The 14,851-nt window shown below is 61.5% G+C and overlaps 1 protein-coding gene across 3 annotated transcripts in view; it reads left to right on the top strand.

The window, feature by feature from the left end:
- Positions 1 to 14,851, top strand: part of DIP2C (disco interacting protein 2 homolog C) — a 250,527-nt gene that overhangs the window by 176,627 nt on the left and 59,049 nt on the right. For all 3 annotated transcript variants that reach the window (XM_055331973.1, XM_055331972.1, XM_055331974.1), the window contains 8 exons: positions 3,293 to 3,432; positions 3,721 to 3,857; positions 4,799 to 5,007; positions 6,168 to 6,282; positions 6,740 to 6,941; positions 8,692 to 8,801; positions 9,864 to 9,944; positions 14,497 to 14,620. In XM_055331973.1, the coding sequence (XP_055187948.1) occupies positions 3,293 to 3,432; positions 3,721 to 3,857; positions 4,799 to 5,007; positions 6,168 to 6,282; positions 6,740 to 6,941; positions 8,692 to 8,801; positions 9,864 to 9,944; positions 14,497 to 14,620 (1,118 nt within the window). The remainder of the gene's footprint in view (positions 1 to 3,292; positions 3,433 to 3,720; positions 3,858 to 4,798; positions 5,008 to 6,167; positions 6,283 to 6,739; positions 6,942 to 8,691; positions 8,802 to 9,863; positions 9,945 to 14,496; positions 14,621 to 14,851) is intronic.

Raw genomic sequence — 14,851 nt, 5'->3', positions numbered from 1 at the left:
AGCGTCCTTATAAAGGCCAGCCTCTCAGATTTTGCTTCCATTCATAGGATAGTTTATGAAGAAACAAGCGTTTGGTGGTGAGGTCGCCTGATTTTATTGGAAAGAAAGGCCGTCCCCCTGCGAAGGGACCCGACTACCCTTCGTTCAGATGGTCTCCTTCCCCTTTGGATTAGTGACCTTCCCGGGAGAGCTTGCTGCGCCCTGGTGACGAAGAGGAGATTAAATCTCTGGTACCAGCTCAGAGCAGCTGATTGCTCCCCTGACCTTTAGTGCATTTAATTAACGATACTCAGTAACTGCGTCTGGTCAGCAGTGAAGGGGAACCCGGAAACGTGTTCCCTTATGACCTGTGGGACTCTGGCCATTTTTAGAACATGCATCCATCAGGGGGGTTCCCCCTCTGAGCCACGGAGGAGCCGGGCCTCAGGGTTGGCGTCGTGGCCTGGTAGGCATCCTGACGTCCATGCAGTGTGAGCTGCGGAACGCCTGCCAGCAGCACCAGAGAGCGTCTTCTGGAAGGTTTCAGGGCCCAGAGTCTTCAAGGGGAGCCTCAGGCATCATACCCAAAACAGGCAGGATGCAGAGGGGGTCCCGGGAGCCAGCAGTGGTCGGACTCTGGCCGTGGTCTGGGGACTGCAGCCAGCGCCCTGGCTTCGTGTACATGCCTGTGTTCACCCCGGTATTTAATCATATTTCTCTGTGAAATGGCCATCATCCACACGTGTGTTTTGTGTTTCCTACTTCTTTTAGGATTAGTTGTAAAATTAAAAATATTGGAGAAATAGCATTTTATGATTTGCCAACTCATCCATAGAATTATTTTAAAAAGGCAACTTGAAAAATGAAAACAAAGTTATATTCTGGTCTCTGTGTCTCTGGGATTGCCATCTGGGTCTGTTTCCACGTCTGGACCACAGAGGGTAGAACCCACTTCTTAAAGCTACATTGTGGTCACGTGGATGGAAGTGAACTATTCTGTAGACTTTTTAACTGCAAGATACTGAAATACTTTGATGCTCCAGCAGGAAAGGATAATAATTATGTAAAGCAGCAATTAAACTAGCAATTCCAGAGAATAAAGATGCCCCTTTGCCACCAGAATCACTTTCTATGTTGAAAGCGTTGCCCTGGGAGCTACAGAGCTGGGAAGACCCTGAGGAAGGGGCCCGTGCAGCAGGACACCTGTCCAGAGGCGGGGTCAGGCTGACAGATGTGCACAGAGGCTCGCCAGCCGGTGACCCAGAGCGAAAATAGCCAACAAGCCTGTGAATCGAAGTGGGGTTTTCAAGAACAGTTCTGACTGCCCCAAAAAAGGTCGATGGGGGATCTGTGATCATATTTCTAGGATACGAGATAAAATACATTGTCAGTGATTTTAATCTGGAAGTTTTAAATTCAGATAACATTTCATAGCTCTCTAAGCGTGAAACCATTGGAGAGGGGGCTCAGCGGGCCTAACGGAAGTAGGAGCGTCCCAGAGCCGATGCCTGGGGTTGCCGTGCGTCGTCGTCCTGAGGGCTCCACGGCAGGGGTGGGTTCTGCTCTGGGTCGTGTGCCCGGGAGTGCAGCAGCAGGAGGTGCCGCTTCCCCACCCGTGCCCGCCGAGCGCCTGCCCCACGACACGGCGGAGTAGCTGAGGGGACGGGAAACAAAGCCTGTGAGCCGTGTGCATGGTGCGATCCCTTTTCTGGCTGAAAACAATGGTCTCTAAACTGTTTTACAACAAAAAGCAAGCTCCGAACCACAGCGGGTAGTGAGACTGCGTCGGGGGAACCGTCCTGTGTGACGTTGGGGCGCTCCTAGAGCAGCTGCGCTTAAGTAAGCATGCGTTGCTCTTACCAGAGACGGAGGACGCGTCTCGTACAGGTGTGCTGTTCACTCTCGTGTTCCCGTTACCAAGCATGAACTTCGCTGAGCCGTCAGCCTGGGTGTGGCTGTGTTTTGGGGAGGCTCTGTGACACTGCACATGGAGGCAGGTGCACACACTGACGGGTTTGACCAGATTTCTCCTGAAGCCTGCAATTTGCCAGAATGTTCCCTAGAAACGTTACTTCTGTTGAAGCAAGTGCACCGCCTCTGCGGCTCCCGGTCTCCGGAGGGCGCGTTTACCCGGGGCTGCGGCCGCGAGGTCACGTCCGCCTGTACAGACTCCAGTCCCCGCCGACGGTGCCGGGCACGAGCAGCAGGGCCGGTGCCCAGGAAGGGACACCCTCCGTCCGCGAAGGGGGACCTTCTGGTCAGAGGCTGGGACGCAGCCCCCCCGCTCTCGCAGATGCACGGCCCTGCGGCTTCAGCCTTCCGCAGGACGACAGCGCTCCGGGGCACTTCATGCCCGCGTGCACCCACGACTCCGTGGGGCGTGTCCAGCGCGCCCAGCACAGCGCCCACCGGTGGCTGTCGGGGTCTGTGGGCGCGGGGCAGCGCTCCGGCCTCTCCTTCCTCAGCGGCTCCTCAGCGGCTCCGTCACACGGCACAGCAACCCCTCAGCCCCGGGGGCGGGTCCGCGGCGGGTGACGGGCGTGCCCACGTCTCGGGCGCCTCAGCCGCACCTGTCTGCGCCGTGAGGGTCCGGCTCCGCGGCCGCAGCACGTGTCCTGGTGCGTCTGCCGAAGGTGCAGGTGCGGGGTGCTCCCGTGCGGCCGGCGCCGGCGGGGAGAGGGCGCCCTCCGCGGCGGGACCTGCTCTGAGCGCGGGCAGCTTCGGGAACCGGACGTCTCGCCGTGCTCAGAGGGCGTCGGGGGGCACGGGGGGCGCCGCCTCTACGTCTGGGAGCGGGAGGGTCCCGGGCGCCTGGCACCCGCACGAGCGCGCGGCCTGGCCGTAGGCGGGACGCCGTGGTGGGGCTCGCGGGCCCGGCGGCCTGGTGGGAGCCCAGGCCGGTGGTCACGCCCCCGCGCGTGTTCTGGGGCGCCGTCCTCGCGCGGCCTGCGGCGTCCCGTCTACAGCCCGCGCGCGCGCGGAGCGGGGCGGGGCGGGGCCTGCAGCCCCCGGGGGTTCTGGGGCTGCTGTGGAGACCCCAAGGTCCCGAGAGCGCCCCTGACCTGCAGCCGGAGGAGGCCCGGCCCTGGCGCCCCGCTCGCAGCGGGGTGGCCTGCGGGCTCCGCACACGGCCACTGCCTCTGCGTGGACAGGGGCGCCTGCGTGGCCTGCGTGCGCCTACGTGGACCTGCGTGCCCCTGTGTGCGCCTGCGTGCGCGTGCGTGGCCTGCGTGTCCCTGCGTGGCCTGCGTGCGCGTGCGTGGCCTGCGTGTCCCTGCGTGGCCTGCGTGCTGACACGGAGCTGCCCTTGCAGGCCCACCGACGACAGCAACCAGCCCCCGGGCCGCGGCGTCCTGTCCATGCACGGGCTGACCTACGGCGTCATCCGGGTGGACTCGGAGGAGAAGCTGTCCGTCCTCACGGTGCAGGACGTCGGCCTCGTGATGCCTGGCGGTGAGTGCGGGCGCCGCGGGGCCGGGGGGCGTTGGGAGGGGCGCTGCCGCAGCTGGCGCGCCTTGCGGAAGCCTCAGGGGGTCCCTGCCGCCCGGGGCCCCCCGGTGGGTCCTCCCCGTGGGGCCTCCCCGTCAGGGTCGGGCTTCGGCGGGGAGGGAGCGGCGGTGCGCTCGTGTGCGCGTGCCCGGCCCAGGTGCGGGTGCGGCGGCCGGCGGCTCGGTGCTCTCGGTGCTCTCCGCCGGGCTCCGCCGCCCTCCCCCGTGACCCGCCCGTGCTTCGTGCCTGCAGCCATCATGTGTTCGGTGAAGCCGGACGGCATCCCTCAGCTCTGCAGAACCGACGAAATCGGGGAGCTGTGTGTGTGCGCCATCGCGACGGGCACGTCCTATTACGGGCTGTCGGGCATGACCAAGAACACGTTCGAGGTAGGTCCGCGGGCTGAGCCCGGAGCGCTGCGCGGGGTCGCGGAACACGGAGCTCCGGCTCGGCGCAGCACGTTCACCAGCGGAAGCGCCTGAGCTCTGTGCTGCTGTCCGTAATCGTCAGCACGTTGGGCTTCTTAGAGTTTCTTTCCTTGTAGCCAGTGTTGAAAAGTGCGGGAATAGTTTTTTTATGAACAGTCTAAATCCTGCCCTTGTCACTTTGGTGCATTTACCAAGTGCTGCTGCCAGTGGGGGAGGGAGGGCACCCTGTCCCACGTGGCCGAGGCCCTGCTTGGGGCTGGCCTGCCGAGGCCCAGCGTGACGCCGGGTGAGGCGCCTTTCTGCAGCACGAGCTCTTGTGCATGTCAGCGGCACACTGCAGGCCGCACACTGTGCTCCCAGCTGTGACAGCTCCTGACCACGAGGTATCTAACTTGGGGAAGAGCGCACGTCTGATGACAGCGAGCACGAGAAACACGGGTCATGAGGGACTCGTCTCCTGCAGTTGAGAACGTGTCGGGATGAGGTGCCTCGTGCAGGTGCCTTTGCTGAATGTGGATTCGAGTTTGCAGCCCAGCCGGACAGTCTGTGCAAGCCCACCTCCTCTCCGTGTGCTCACCTGCAGGGTCTCGGGGCGCCAGGACTTGCTCCCTTTGTTCCTCTCTGGTGCCGTCCGGATGAGGAAACAGTGACGAACAGATCATTTTACAGCTAACTCATGTTTTCGGTTTATCACTTTCATGCCGTGGATTCAGCACAGAAAGACGGACTAGCATTCGTTACCTCTTCATAATGCTCTCTGATGTCACTTAGGTTCAGAGCCAGGGGAGGAAGCCTGTGGGCAGCCCGCATGTGGATGGCAGAGGCAGGGGGCAGTGGCCGTGCTGCAGACGTGGGCCCGGTGAGCCCCAGGGGCCCGGCACTCACAGCGCATGTGTCTGCAGGTGTTTCCCGTGACCAGCTCGGGCGCCCCCGTCAGCGAGTACCCCTTCGTGAGGACAGGCCTGCTGGGCTTCGTCGGCCCCGGGGGGCTCGTCTTTGTGGTGGGGAAGATGGATGGGCTCATGGTGGTCAGCGGGCGCAGACACAACGCTGATGACATCGTCGCCACAGCACTGGCTGTGGAGCCCATGAAATTCGTCTACAGGGGCAGGTGGGTGAGCGCTCTGTGAATCCAGTGCCTGGTTGAGTACGTGCGGTGGTTTTTATAGGAAATTGCAGATTCCTTCAGCGGATGGGACCCCATGACCACAGGCATTCCGTTTGTCCTGAATGTGTAGTTTTATAGAAAGGTCATGGGCAGCCCGGGTGGCTCAGCGGTTTAGCGCCACCTTCAGCCCAGGCTGTGACCCCGGGGTCCCGGGATTGAGTCCCGCGTTGTGCTCCCTGCATGGAGCCTGCTTCTCCTTCTGCCTGTGTCTCTGCCCCTCTCTTTCTCTCTCTCTCTCTCTCTCCCTCCCCTTTCTCTCCCTCTTCCTCTCCCTCTCTCCGTGTCTCGTGAATAAATAAAATCTTAAAAAAAAAGGACATCCTGTGCTGCACACAATCTTTTTAATCAACTATTTTTTGAGTTAAATAAAAATGTTTATTTGAAGAACTTACCTGTAAGAACATTTGGGTGGCTCAGTGGTTGAGTGCGTCCGGCTCAGGGCATGACCCTGGGGTCCTGGGATCGAGTCCCACATCGGGATCCCTGCTGGTAGCCTGCTGCTTCCTCCCCGTGTCTCTGCCTCTCTCTCTGTGTGTCTTTTATGAATAAATAAAATCTTTTTTTAAAACTTACTTTTAAAATAAATATATAAAAGACCCAAACACTCATTTTGGTGCAGATCATTTTAAAAGACCAAAAGGTAACAGCAGAGTGAGAAGCAAGTGGGAAGACAGAGCCCTGGGCTTTGCCCCCACATAAACACCTGGCCGCGGGGCCGCACGGTGGATGCCAGTGATACCGCTCCTGGGTCTTCTGACCTGAAGGAAGTCTCAGATTGCTCTAGAGCCTCTACTTGTCAGGCCATCGGGCACAGAAGCCATAGGCATGTGGGTGGAGCGTGGCCACTTGCAAGTCACTGGGAAGGTGCTGCCTCTGCGCGAGGACGGCACCCTGGGGTCCTGTCCCACGATGCCGCCCACGCTGGCTGAGAGAATGGCCATGGTGCAGCTGCCCCTCCCGCCCCGAGAGCTGTGGCCCTGCCAGGTGGAGCAGCAAGCGGCCTCAGCGGGAAAGGCTGGCTTCTCCTCGCGGCGGTCCCGGCTCCTCACTGCCAAGCATCTCCCGCTTGTGCTCACCGTGTGCGTTCCCTCCTGTCCCCACAGGATAGCCGTGTTCTCGGTGACCGTCCTGCACGACGAGAGGATAGTGATTGTGGCCGAGCAGCGGCCGGACTCCACGGAGGAGGACAGCTTCCAGTGGATGAGCAGGGTGCTTCAGGTAGCTCTTCCCCGGCCAGGGCCCCTCTCTGCCTTGGGGCCCGCTGCCCTTAGCCGCCCCCTGGGAGGCGGCCAGCCTCGCGACCTGGGCTCCTGGACCAGAAGTAGCATTGCCTCGGAAGCTTCTGTGTGCGTTTCTGGGAAATAACTAAGCAGACTGCGGTTTGGGGTCAGAGGTTGGTGGCTGCCACCATTCACTTGGGGATGCGACAAGTGATGGCACTCTTTCTGACCCCTGAGTCTTTCCTTTCTCGGTGTGCACAGAAGTCCACAAATGCCACATGGGATTGCTCAGTTTGCTGGGTTTGAGGGGATGTCTGTTGTCTTGTGTCTTCACCCCGCTCCTGCAGCTCGTGTTCCTGCGTGTGACGGGCAGTGCCTGGCATGGTCTGCATGTTTGCCTGACGCTGGTGGGCAACACCTGCCCTAACGTGGTTCCCTCTCCCCTGACCTTGCAGGCGATTGACAGCATACATCAAGTCGGGGTTTACTGCCTGGCTTTGGTCCCGGCGAACACCCTCCCCAAAACTCCACTTGGTGGGATCCACTTGTCGGAAACAAAGCAGCTCTTCCTGGAGGGCTCCTTGCATCCCTGCAACGTCCTAATGTGTCCCCATACCTGTGTCACAAACCTGCCTAAACCTCGACAGAAGCAACCAGGTACATGTCACGGGCAGGCAGGGGCTGCGGGGTCTGAGGGGCCTCAGGAACCCGGTGCTGACCAGGTGCCGTGCTGTCGGCGGTGCACAGCCCTCCTTCCCTGGCGTGCACACTCCCGGGCCACGCGCTGCCCACCTGAGCGTGTGATGCGAGGGCTCCTGCCCCAGCACGTTGTGCAGGGGGCCTGGCCAGTGGGGAACGTAGGGAAGGAGCCCCCGGCTCCCGGGTGGGAGAGCTGAGGCCTGCCCTGGCCGGGTGGCCTCTTACCAGGCACAGAACTTGGCTTCAGTTTACTTGAGCACAAATTAGAGTGACAGCTGTTCCTTGTGACTCATTGAGGTGTTGAAGCGGCCAGTGTACAGGAAGGCCACTCAGAACGTGTGAGGAACCCCCTGAGTTTATCCGTGACGCTGGTGCAAGGGTGAATGCGTGCCCCATGCCTTGTGGTTGGGGATGTGTCGTTACCACAGCTCTGCCCTCCTGCCAGCCGACAGACCGTGCTCCCTGGGGCTGCGCACCATTAGCACAAAAGGGATTTATCAGGAGACTGGACGGTGAGGATGCAGTAGTCCTGCCCACACTGGCCAGAGGTCACAGGGCCTGGGACGCGGGGACCCAGGGACATTGGGGGTGGTGGGGGGTGGTCTCCCAGCCATGCAGCCAGCTTCTGCGTGTTGTACATGGACTCATCTCATCAGCCCTGGGGACAGAGCAGTGGCTCACACGTGTGCCCATCTTCCCTGGGCATGCCGCGGCCACGGTGCCTGGGGGCCTGCACCCCTTCGCCCAGTCTAGGACTTTGTGAGCTGCCAATACATTCTTTGTGCATGACGACAGTGCGACAGTCGCCCCGACTCTGGATCCTGTAGGTTTGCTTTTGGCGAAGGTTTAACAAAAATCTTACTGGGCAGCGACGTCACATGTGTGTTTCACAATCCAAGGCCTAAGCACACGCGGCTGGCGTGCTGGCTTGTCCTGCTGCCCCTGTGAGCAGCCTCCCTGCCTCAGTCTCCATCTTCCGCCCACGCTCAGGCGATGGCACAATCTCCCAGGACGGCTAGTCCTGCCCTGGGAACACGTGTACGCGTGTGATGAAAACAGTGCATCGTGGTGTCCTGAGAAAACTGGGGGGGTGCCTGGGGTTTCTCATAGTTGGGGGTGTTGAAAGTTCTTATGGAAAGTCACGTCTGGCGTTGGAAGAGGGGAGAGCTGAGAGAGCAGGTCGTACGTGCCTTTGTCCCGTGAGGAGAGCACTGGTCGTCGAGTCCGTGATGCTGGGGCCAGAGCAGCTGTGACGGGACGGGTGCCTCCTGGCCTCGTGCTCTGCCTCGTGGGCCTAGCAGGGAGCCCAGAGCGCTGGGTCTGTGTCTGTGCCGGCAGCACGTAGCACATTCCCCTGTTACCACCTTGTGTCCGTGGTCACGCGCTGAAGAGCAGTCGCTGTGGATGGTGCCGCCCACGTGACCCGGGAGCCTGGGCAGCAAGGCGCGTCTGTGTCCTGCACGGTTTCTCCCGGCAGCTGGGGTGATGGGCCCCCGCGTCCCACCCACTGCAGAGTCACGGACACGGGCTCAGGGCCCCAGGTGCACTTGGCAGGAACGCTGTTCCCAATATGTGACCCAGACCTCGAGTCATTGTCATTCTCTGTCCTGCGAGGGTTTTCTCAGCGCCTGGCCCATCCCAGGGAGCCCCCACTAGTGCGCCAGGTGGGGTCCTGACTAACTTCACCGTTTGCTTACGTTCCTTCCAGAGATCGGCCCTGCCTCCGTGATGGTGGGGAACCTGGTGTCCGGGAAGAGGATCGCACAGGCGAGTGGCCGAGACCTGGGCCAGATAGAAGACAACGACCAGGCCCGCAAGGTGAGCGCCAGGCCGGGCGCCTCCCCGAGGCCCATGCCCACAGGCTGCGACCTCACCCACGGCCCGCCCCGAGGGGACCACTGCCCTGCATCCTGCCCTCCCGGTCCAGCGGCCGCAGCCCTGTGACGTCACAGGGACCCCGTGTCTGTCGGGGTGCCGTGTGGTGGAATGCTGCCCAGGGGCCTGGCGGAGGCAGCAGGCACGGCCGCACGGCCGGGGCCGGGGGTGCCCGTCCTGTCCTGGCGTCCAGGCGCCTGTTTCTCTTTATCTGCCGCTGATGTAATTCGCAGGCGGCCTCACCGCCACCTGGTTACAAGGTCTCCGTCTTGTAATTGTCAGAACACAGAAAACACAAAGTCACAGCCCCGATTGGGGACCAGGCGTCCCTGGTGCGTCCTCAGGGGGGGAGCCCAGGGCCGCGCCCCCACGCCCATCACTCGCTCTGTGCCATGTGAGCCCCTGTCCTGGGCACTCAGGCTGTGTGAGCTGCTGGGAACGGTGACAAGGCCGGCCACAGGGCACGGTCGTGGAGACCAGAGGGGCGTCCTTTGAGAGCACTGGTCCCCGCATTCCCACCGCAGAGCAGGTTTCTGTTCATGAAGTAGGTTAGGGGCGTTCCCAGGTGTTCCCCGTGAGCAGACCCCACAGGGGTGCGTTCACCCAGATCAAGTGCGTGGGATGCGTGTCATCTGTGTGGTCGGCAGGGCCGTTGGGTGACCGCAGGGAACAACCGTGCTGCACACGGCCAGCGGGAGAGGGCCCATCCAACAGCAGGCCAGACCTGATTGCGGTGCCCGCGCGTAGGCCTTAGCATCTGCTGCGAGCCCGTCGGGGACGTGGGGGGCGGGACCCTCCCTGAGCCGGTGCAGCCCCCTCCCTGATGGGCGCGTCCACGTCCCCCAGGGCGCACCTCCCAGCTGGCTTCCCCTCTGGTCTGCCTTCCGGGATGTCCCCGTTCTCCGCGAGGGGCGCCCTGTCCTGGCCCGCCAGCAGCATGGAGGCGCCGCGGCTCCAGCATGGGGCGCGTGGGGGCCTGAACCTAACGGCTGTGCTTTCTTGCAGTTCCTGTTCCTGTCGGAGGTCCTGCAGTGGAGGGCACAGACCACCCCCGACCACGTCCTCTACACGCTGCTTAACTGCCGGGTGAGGCTGAGCGCGCGTCCAGGCCGCTCGCGGGCAGCTCCCCCTCCCCCTCCATCTTACCGGACATCCTCTTTGTTGACTGTGGTTGTTTCACATAATTTTAGTTGTTTGGTACTGTTTTCTCTAAAAAAGGGAACAGATGAGGTTTATGGGGTATTTTTGTCTCTTATTAGTTTTTTGTGAGAGGTCAGGCGTTGGTTAGACATTCACCCGTTAGAATGAAAATCGTTTTCCGCGTGTCATGAAGGTTCGTGTTGACACTTGGGTTGAAGAAGCGAGCTCACTGGTGGCGTCCGCGTGGGCTTGAGGACAAGACCTCAGACGGGCTGGTGCGGACTAGCAAACGCCAAAGTCTCCATACGCTGGGCTTTCCTGTTGCTGTGGAAGTAAAGCCGAGGCACGGAGCGCAGACGCAGGTCTCCTCCATAGGTTCCAGAGCGTCTGAGGCCCTGCTGCTCTTCCGAGCAGGGACCAGGGCTGCACCAGCTACTTTGAGTCTCCCCTGGTCGTCACACCAGTTCCCAGGTGACACGGCTCCTGGAAACCACACCTGGTCCTTCCCACAGGTGCTGCCATGGCCTCAGGCTGCCGTGGGCACTCTGTGCCCCCGTGGGTCGCCTGTGCCCGGTTGCTGTTCCAGGCATCCCCTGGAAGAGTCTTGGGACGTGGTCCTGAGCCCAGGCCATGACTTGTCTGTGCTCCTGGCCGCATGGCGCTTGCAGGCATTGCGTCCAGGCACCTCAGACGTGCCGCCCTGCTCTTCCCCCTGCATCCTCCCTGAGCTCCCTCGGCGTTCCTCGCTTCCCTAACCCGCTGCCCGGCCGGCAGTCATCAGCTGTGTCCCGCTGACTGCCTGGCCCCCTGGTGCCTCAGCGGCCCTCCAGAGTGATGAGCCGGGCATGGGTGTCCTTGCCCTCTGGAGGGATGTCTCAGACCCCGTTAGCTGCCATCCTGGCCCTTGGCGTTGCTGCGCAGGTGCTGCAGTGGTGTCGTGCGGAAACTCAAGCCGAGAGAGAGCCAGAGGCAGGTGCCCAAGGCCTCCTCCACCCTGCCCAGCGTGGCCCCTCATCTGCTCACCCTGCAGCCCCTGCAGTCGGAGACCACCCTGGCCACCCACACACACTCCCAGACACTGCATGTTCGTGGGGGACCCGTCCCCGCAGGGGGCAAAGCCTGAGCCGCTCTAACCACACCCAGCCTGGGCAGTGCCCACGGGAGAGCACAGCCCTCAGGTGGTCACCCAGGGTCCTCGGGAGCCGGCCTGGGCCGTGTGTGCTCCCACCCCGGACCCCGCGGCCACGGTCGCCTGCCACAGCGACATACTGGATCGCTGCGGAAAGCAAGTCCCCAGGAACGACCTTGTTAGAAACAATAGAAGGTCGGATGGGACGCGACAGAGGTCAGAGCCCTGACGGGTGCACCTGGGGCAGCGGGGAGGAGTCGCGGGCTGGCGAGCAGCCAGCGCTCAGCTGGGCTACAGGTCAGGGTCCCCGTGTGTGGGTCCCGCTTCCCGTGCCCTCGAGCTCAGCACCGAGCCACACGCGTGTGGACAGAAGCCGGCAGAGCTCACACTGAAGAGTCTCACCTGTGTCCAACGTGGAGTCCCTGCCGCGAGGGGCCAGCGCATGTCCCTGTGTCCCCGTCCTGCGTGGCGCCTTCTGTGGCTTGTGCGTTGGGGACGTGACAAGGTTCCTGCGAGAGCAGCTTCCCATCTGTGCCAGCAGGCCGCGTGCGTGTGCGCTCTCCGCGGTTGCGCCATCGTGCCGAGAGAGTCGGCTTTACGGGGGCTGCGGGCTGCGGGGTCTGCTGTGCATACGGGAGACCGTTCCTTATTTTTAACGGGAACACGAGCCAAGTGTTTTCAAAACTTTTTTTTTTTCTTTTAAGTTCCAGCAACTTCCTTAGAATTTTAAACTCTAAGTTCAACTTGGCTTTTCCTTAATTTCTCATATTTTTTACTCACTGCTTAGTTCAGTGTAAAACTTCAAAGTGATGCCGCAGTTCACAGCCTTGTTGATGTGGGCCGGGGGTTGGGTGGCGGCCACCCCGCACTCCCTTCCGTCGTGATTCCCCCCAAAACATCCGTGAGGGGAGGTCAGCCCTGATTTCTGCGGCGAGGCGGTTTCTCCCAGGCTCTTCCTGTGCGGAAACCTCGCTCTCCCCTGTGGGTGTGGACGGGGCTGCCGCCGGGTGGGCCGTGCACCTGTGGCCATCGTCGCCAGTGCCAGGGGTGTCTCTGGAGGCGGAGGCTGCTTGGGAGCCCCCCAGGGGCCTGGGGCCAGGCGTGGCCTGTGCCCAGAGGGCTCCCTGGAGTCCGGGCGGGGTGGGGAGGGCGGAGGTGGCTCCCCATGCACCGTGGGGCCGGGGGCAGCTTCGATCCCCGGGCGCTGCCGCTGACTCCGGAGAGGAGCCACTGCCGGGGCTTCTCTGCTCACATCACAGCTGCTATGAGGGCGAGCGCCGTCCTGACGCTTCCAGAGGCACCAGGGATAGAGGCACGCCCCGTCCTGTGTCCCCGTACCCTGCCTCAGTGGGTCTCCAGCCACCAGGCGGCGCAGCTTCTCAGGCACACCGTCCACGGCCCTCCCACGCTGTCCCGTGACGCAGAGGCTGCGTGTCCAGAGGCCTGGCGTCAGATCTCCCAGAACCAGGGAGCCCAGCTCCTGGCGGGGGGGGGGGGGGGGGGGACAGCCCGGGGCAGTCTAGCCCAGCGCAGGGAGACGGGGGACCGGCCATGACCCACGGCAGCATGGCCTCCCCTGGCTGACGCTCGCGGTGCTGGCTGCGCCCAGACAGCTCGGCCCCGCACCGCCACCTTGGCTTGGACGTGCCCGAGGACGCCAGGGGCCCCAGCACTGGTTGGGGCTGGGGCGCAGGGGTCGTCTGAGGACGCCAGTGTATCCAGTGTTGGCGGCTCCGCTTCAGCCTCCCCGGCCCGTGCTTGCCCAATTGACGTGCATTGCCATCGCCTCATGCCTTAGCTTCCCTCGGAGGAAAGACCGTGAAGGGAAGCGTGTGACGGGAAGGTTCCCCCGGGGCTGGGCCAGTAGGGCCTCCCCCCGCCCGAGCTCGGCGGCCCCGGGGCCCCACCAGTCCAGGGGCCCACGCTGCGGCCTGGAGCTCTACGCGGCGGCGGTTTGGGAACAACTGTGGCTGCCGTGGGGGCCGGTGGTTGTGTCCTGGGAGGGAAGCCGCACAGCCCTCCCCGAGCAGGTGCCTCACAGACGGGCCGCGTACACGGGGATTCTGCATGTGTCCCCAGCCTGCCACAGCCTGCGTCCGGGGGTCCCGGGGTTCGGTCACGTCTGCCTGCACGGCGTTGCCTCCCTGCCCAGAGCACCGCTCCCTGCTCTCCCTCTGGACTCTGCCCTCGCGCGTGACGTGTGCGTCCCGGGCCCGAGATCCTTCCTGCCACTCGCTCTGCGGGTCGGCACGGTGCTGCCCGCTGCCGTGGGCCTTTCCGCGGTGGACCCTCCCCGGGCATGGACTGCTGACCACATCCAGGAAGCCCGCAGCCTGGCGCTGTGGATCCTTCACGGCCCGGCTTCACTTTGTTCGGCACTTGATGTTGACTGGAGCTCCTCGGGAGGTTGCTGCGGTGCTTTTAAGATAATTTCTGGTCCAAACATAGTTTCCTTTCGTTTCTCTGTGTTGACCCCACAGAAATGAATTGGACGGTTCATTTTTCCCTGTACTGGTTTGTTGTTTGGGGTTCTTTTTTGTTTTTAGACTTTCTCAACTTTCAATGTGGTGTTTGTTAAAAATATTTTCAATTTGTCTTATATTTCCTGACTTTCCCTGTCCTTGGCGATTAACCTGAAGTCCCAAAATTACCAGGTTAATTTGCTTTTGTAAGTTTAGCTATTTTTTTAGGTTAAGTAACTATTTTTTTTAAAGAATTCATTTATTTGAGAGACAGTGTGAGTTGGGGGGACGGGCAGGGGAGAGAGAATCTCAAGCAGACACTACACTGAGCGTGGAGCCTGACCTGGGGCTTGATCCCAGGACCCCAAGGTCATGCCCTGAGCAGAAGTCGAGACCCAGATGCTTCACCGACTGAGCCAGCCAGGCGCCCCAAGTAATTTTTTTTAATATTTCTGGTTGGGGCTCCTGGGTGACTCAGTGGGTGAAGCACCTGCCTCGGGTTCAGATCATGGTCCCGGGGTCCTCAAATCAAACCGCGCGTTAGGGGCTCTGCGCAGCAGGGGTCTGCTTCTCCCTCTGCCGCTCCCCCCACTCATGCACTCGCTCACTTGCTGTATCTTAAGTAAGTAAAACCTTTTTAAAAATAGAATACTTTTTGTTTACGTGAGCATATCTAGATGGCTCTTTGGTGCTGCCCTTAGCCTGTGGGAAGGAGAGGGCACTGACCACCAGGGGCACAGGGTCCTGGGGAAGTGACCAAAATGTGCTAACAGTGCCCACAGGTGTGCAGACTCACTACCATCAACGTAGGTGTGTGTCTGGAATCGGGATTGGCTGGTTCCTGCAGGACGCCTCATTAAGCTGTTAGGTCAAAAAACCACTCCCCTGTTGTGCTTGCGATCCTCAGGGAACGATAGCAAGCTCGCTGACGTGCGTGCAGCTGCATAAACGTGCTGAAAAGATTGCCGTGATGCTCATGGAGAGAGGACACCTGCAAGACGGGGACCACGTGGCTCTCGTCTACCCACCAGGTGAGGAGGCGGCCGCGCTGGCTCACCTCACCGCCTGTGTTCTGGCCCAGCAGCCACTGGTGCTGCGTTTCGCGGGGCTCACGGCGTCTGGTCACCCCCCTCTGGTGTGTGGGGACGGTGGCGTGTGCAGTGAGACTTGGGGGCATCACTGGGATGAAATCCTGCACGCGTTTGTATCCGTTTGTTTTATCACATATCTGAAGTAGTTCACTTAATCGATGATTAAATCCT

Source organism: Nyctereutes procyonoides, unplaced genomic scaffold (genome assembly GCF_905146905.1).
Source record: "Nyctereutes procyonoides isolate TBG_1078 unplaced genomic scaffold, NYPRO_anot_genome, whole genome shotgun sequence".
NCBI classification, from domain to species: Eukaryota; Metazoa; Chordata; class Mammalia; order Carnivora; family Canidae; genus Nyctereutes; species Nyctereutes procyonoides.
Note: the sequence above shows the minus strand (reverse complement) of the source record. Positions and strands in the feature narration are given on the sequence as shown.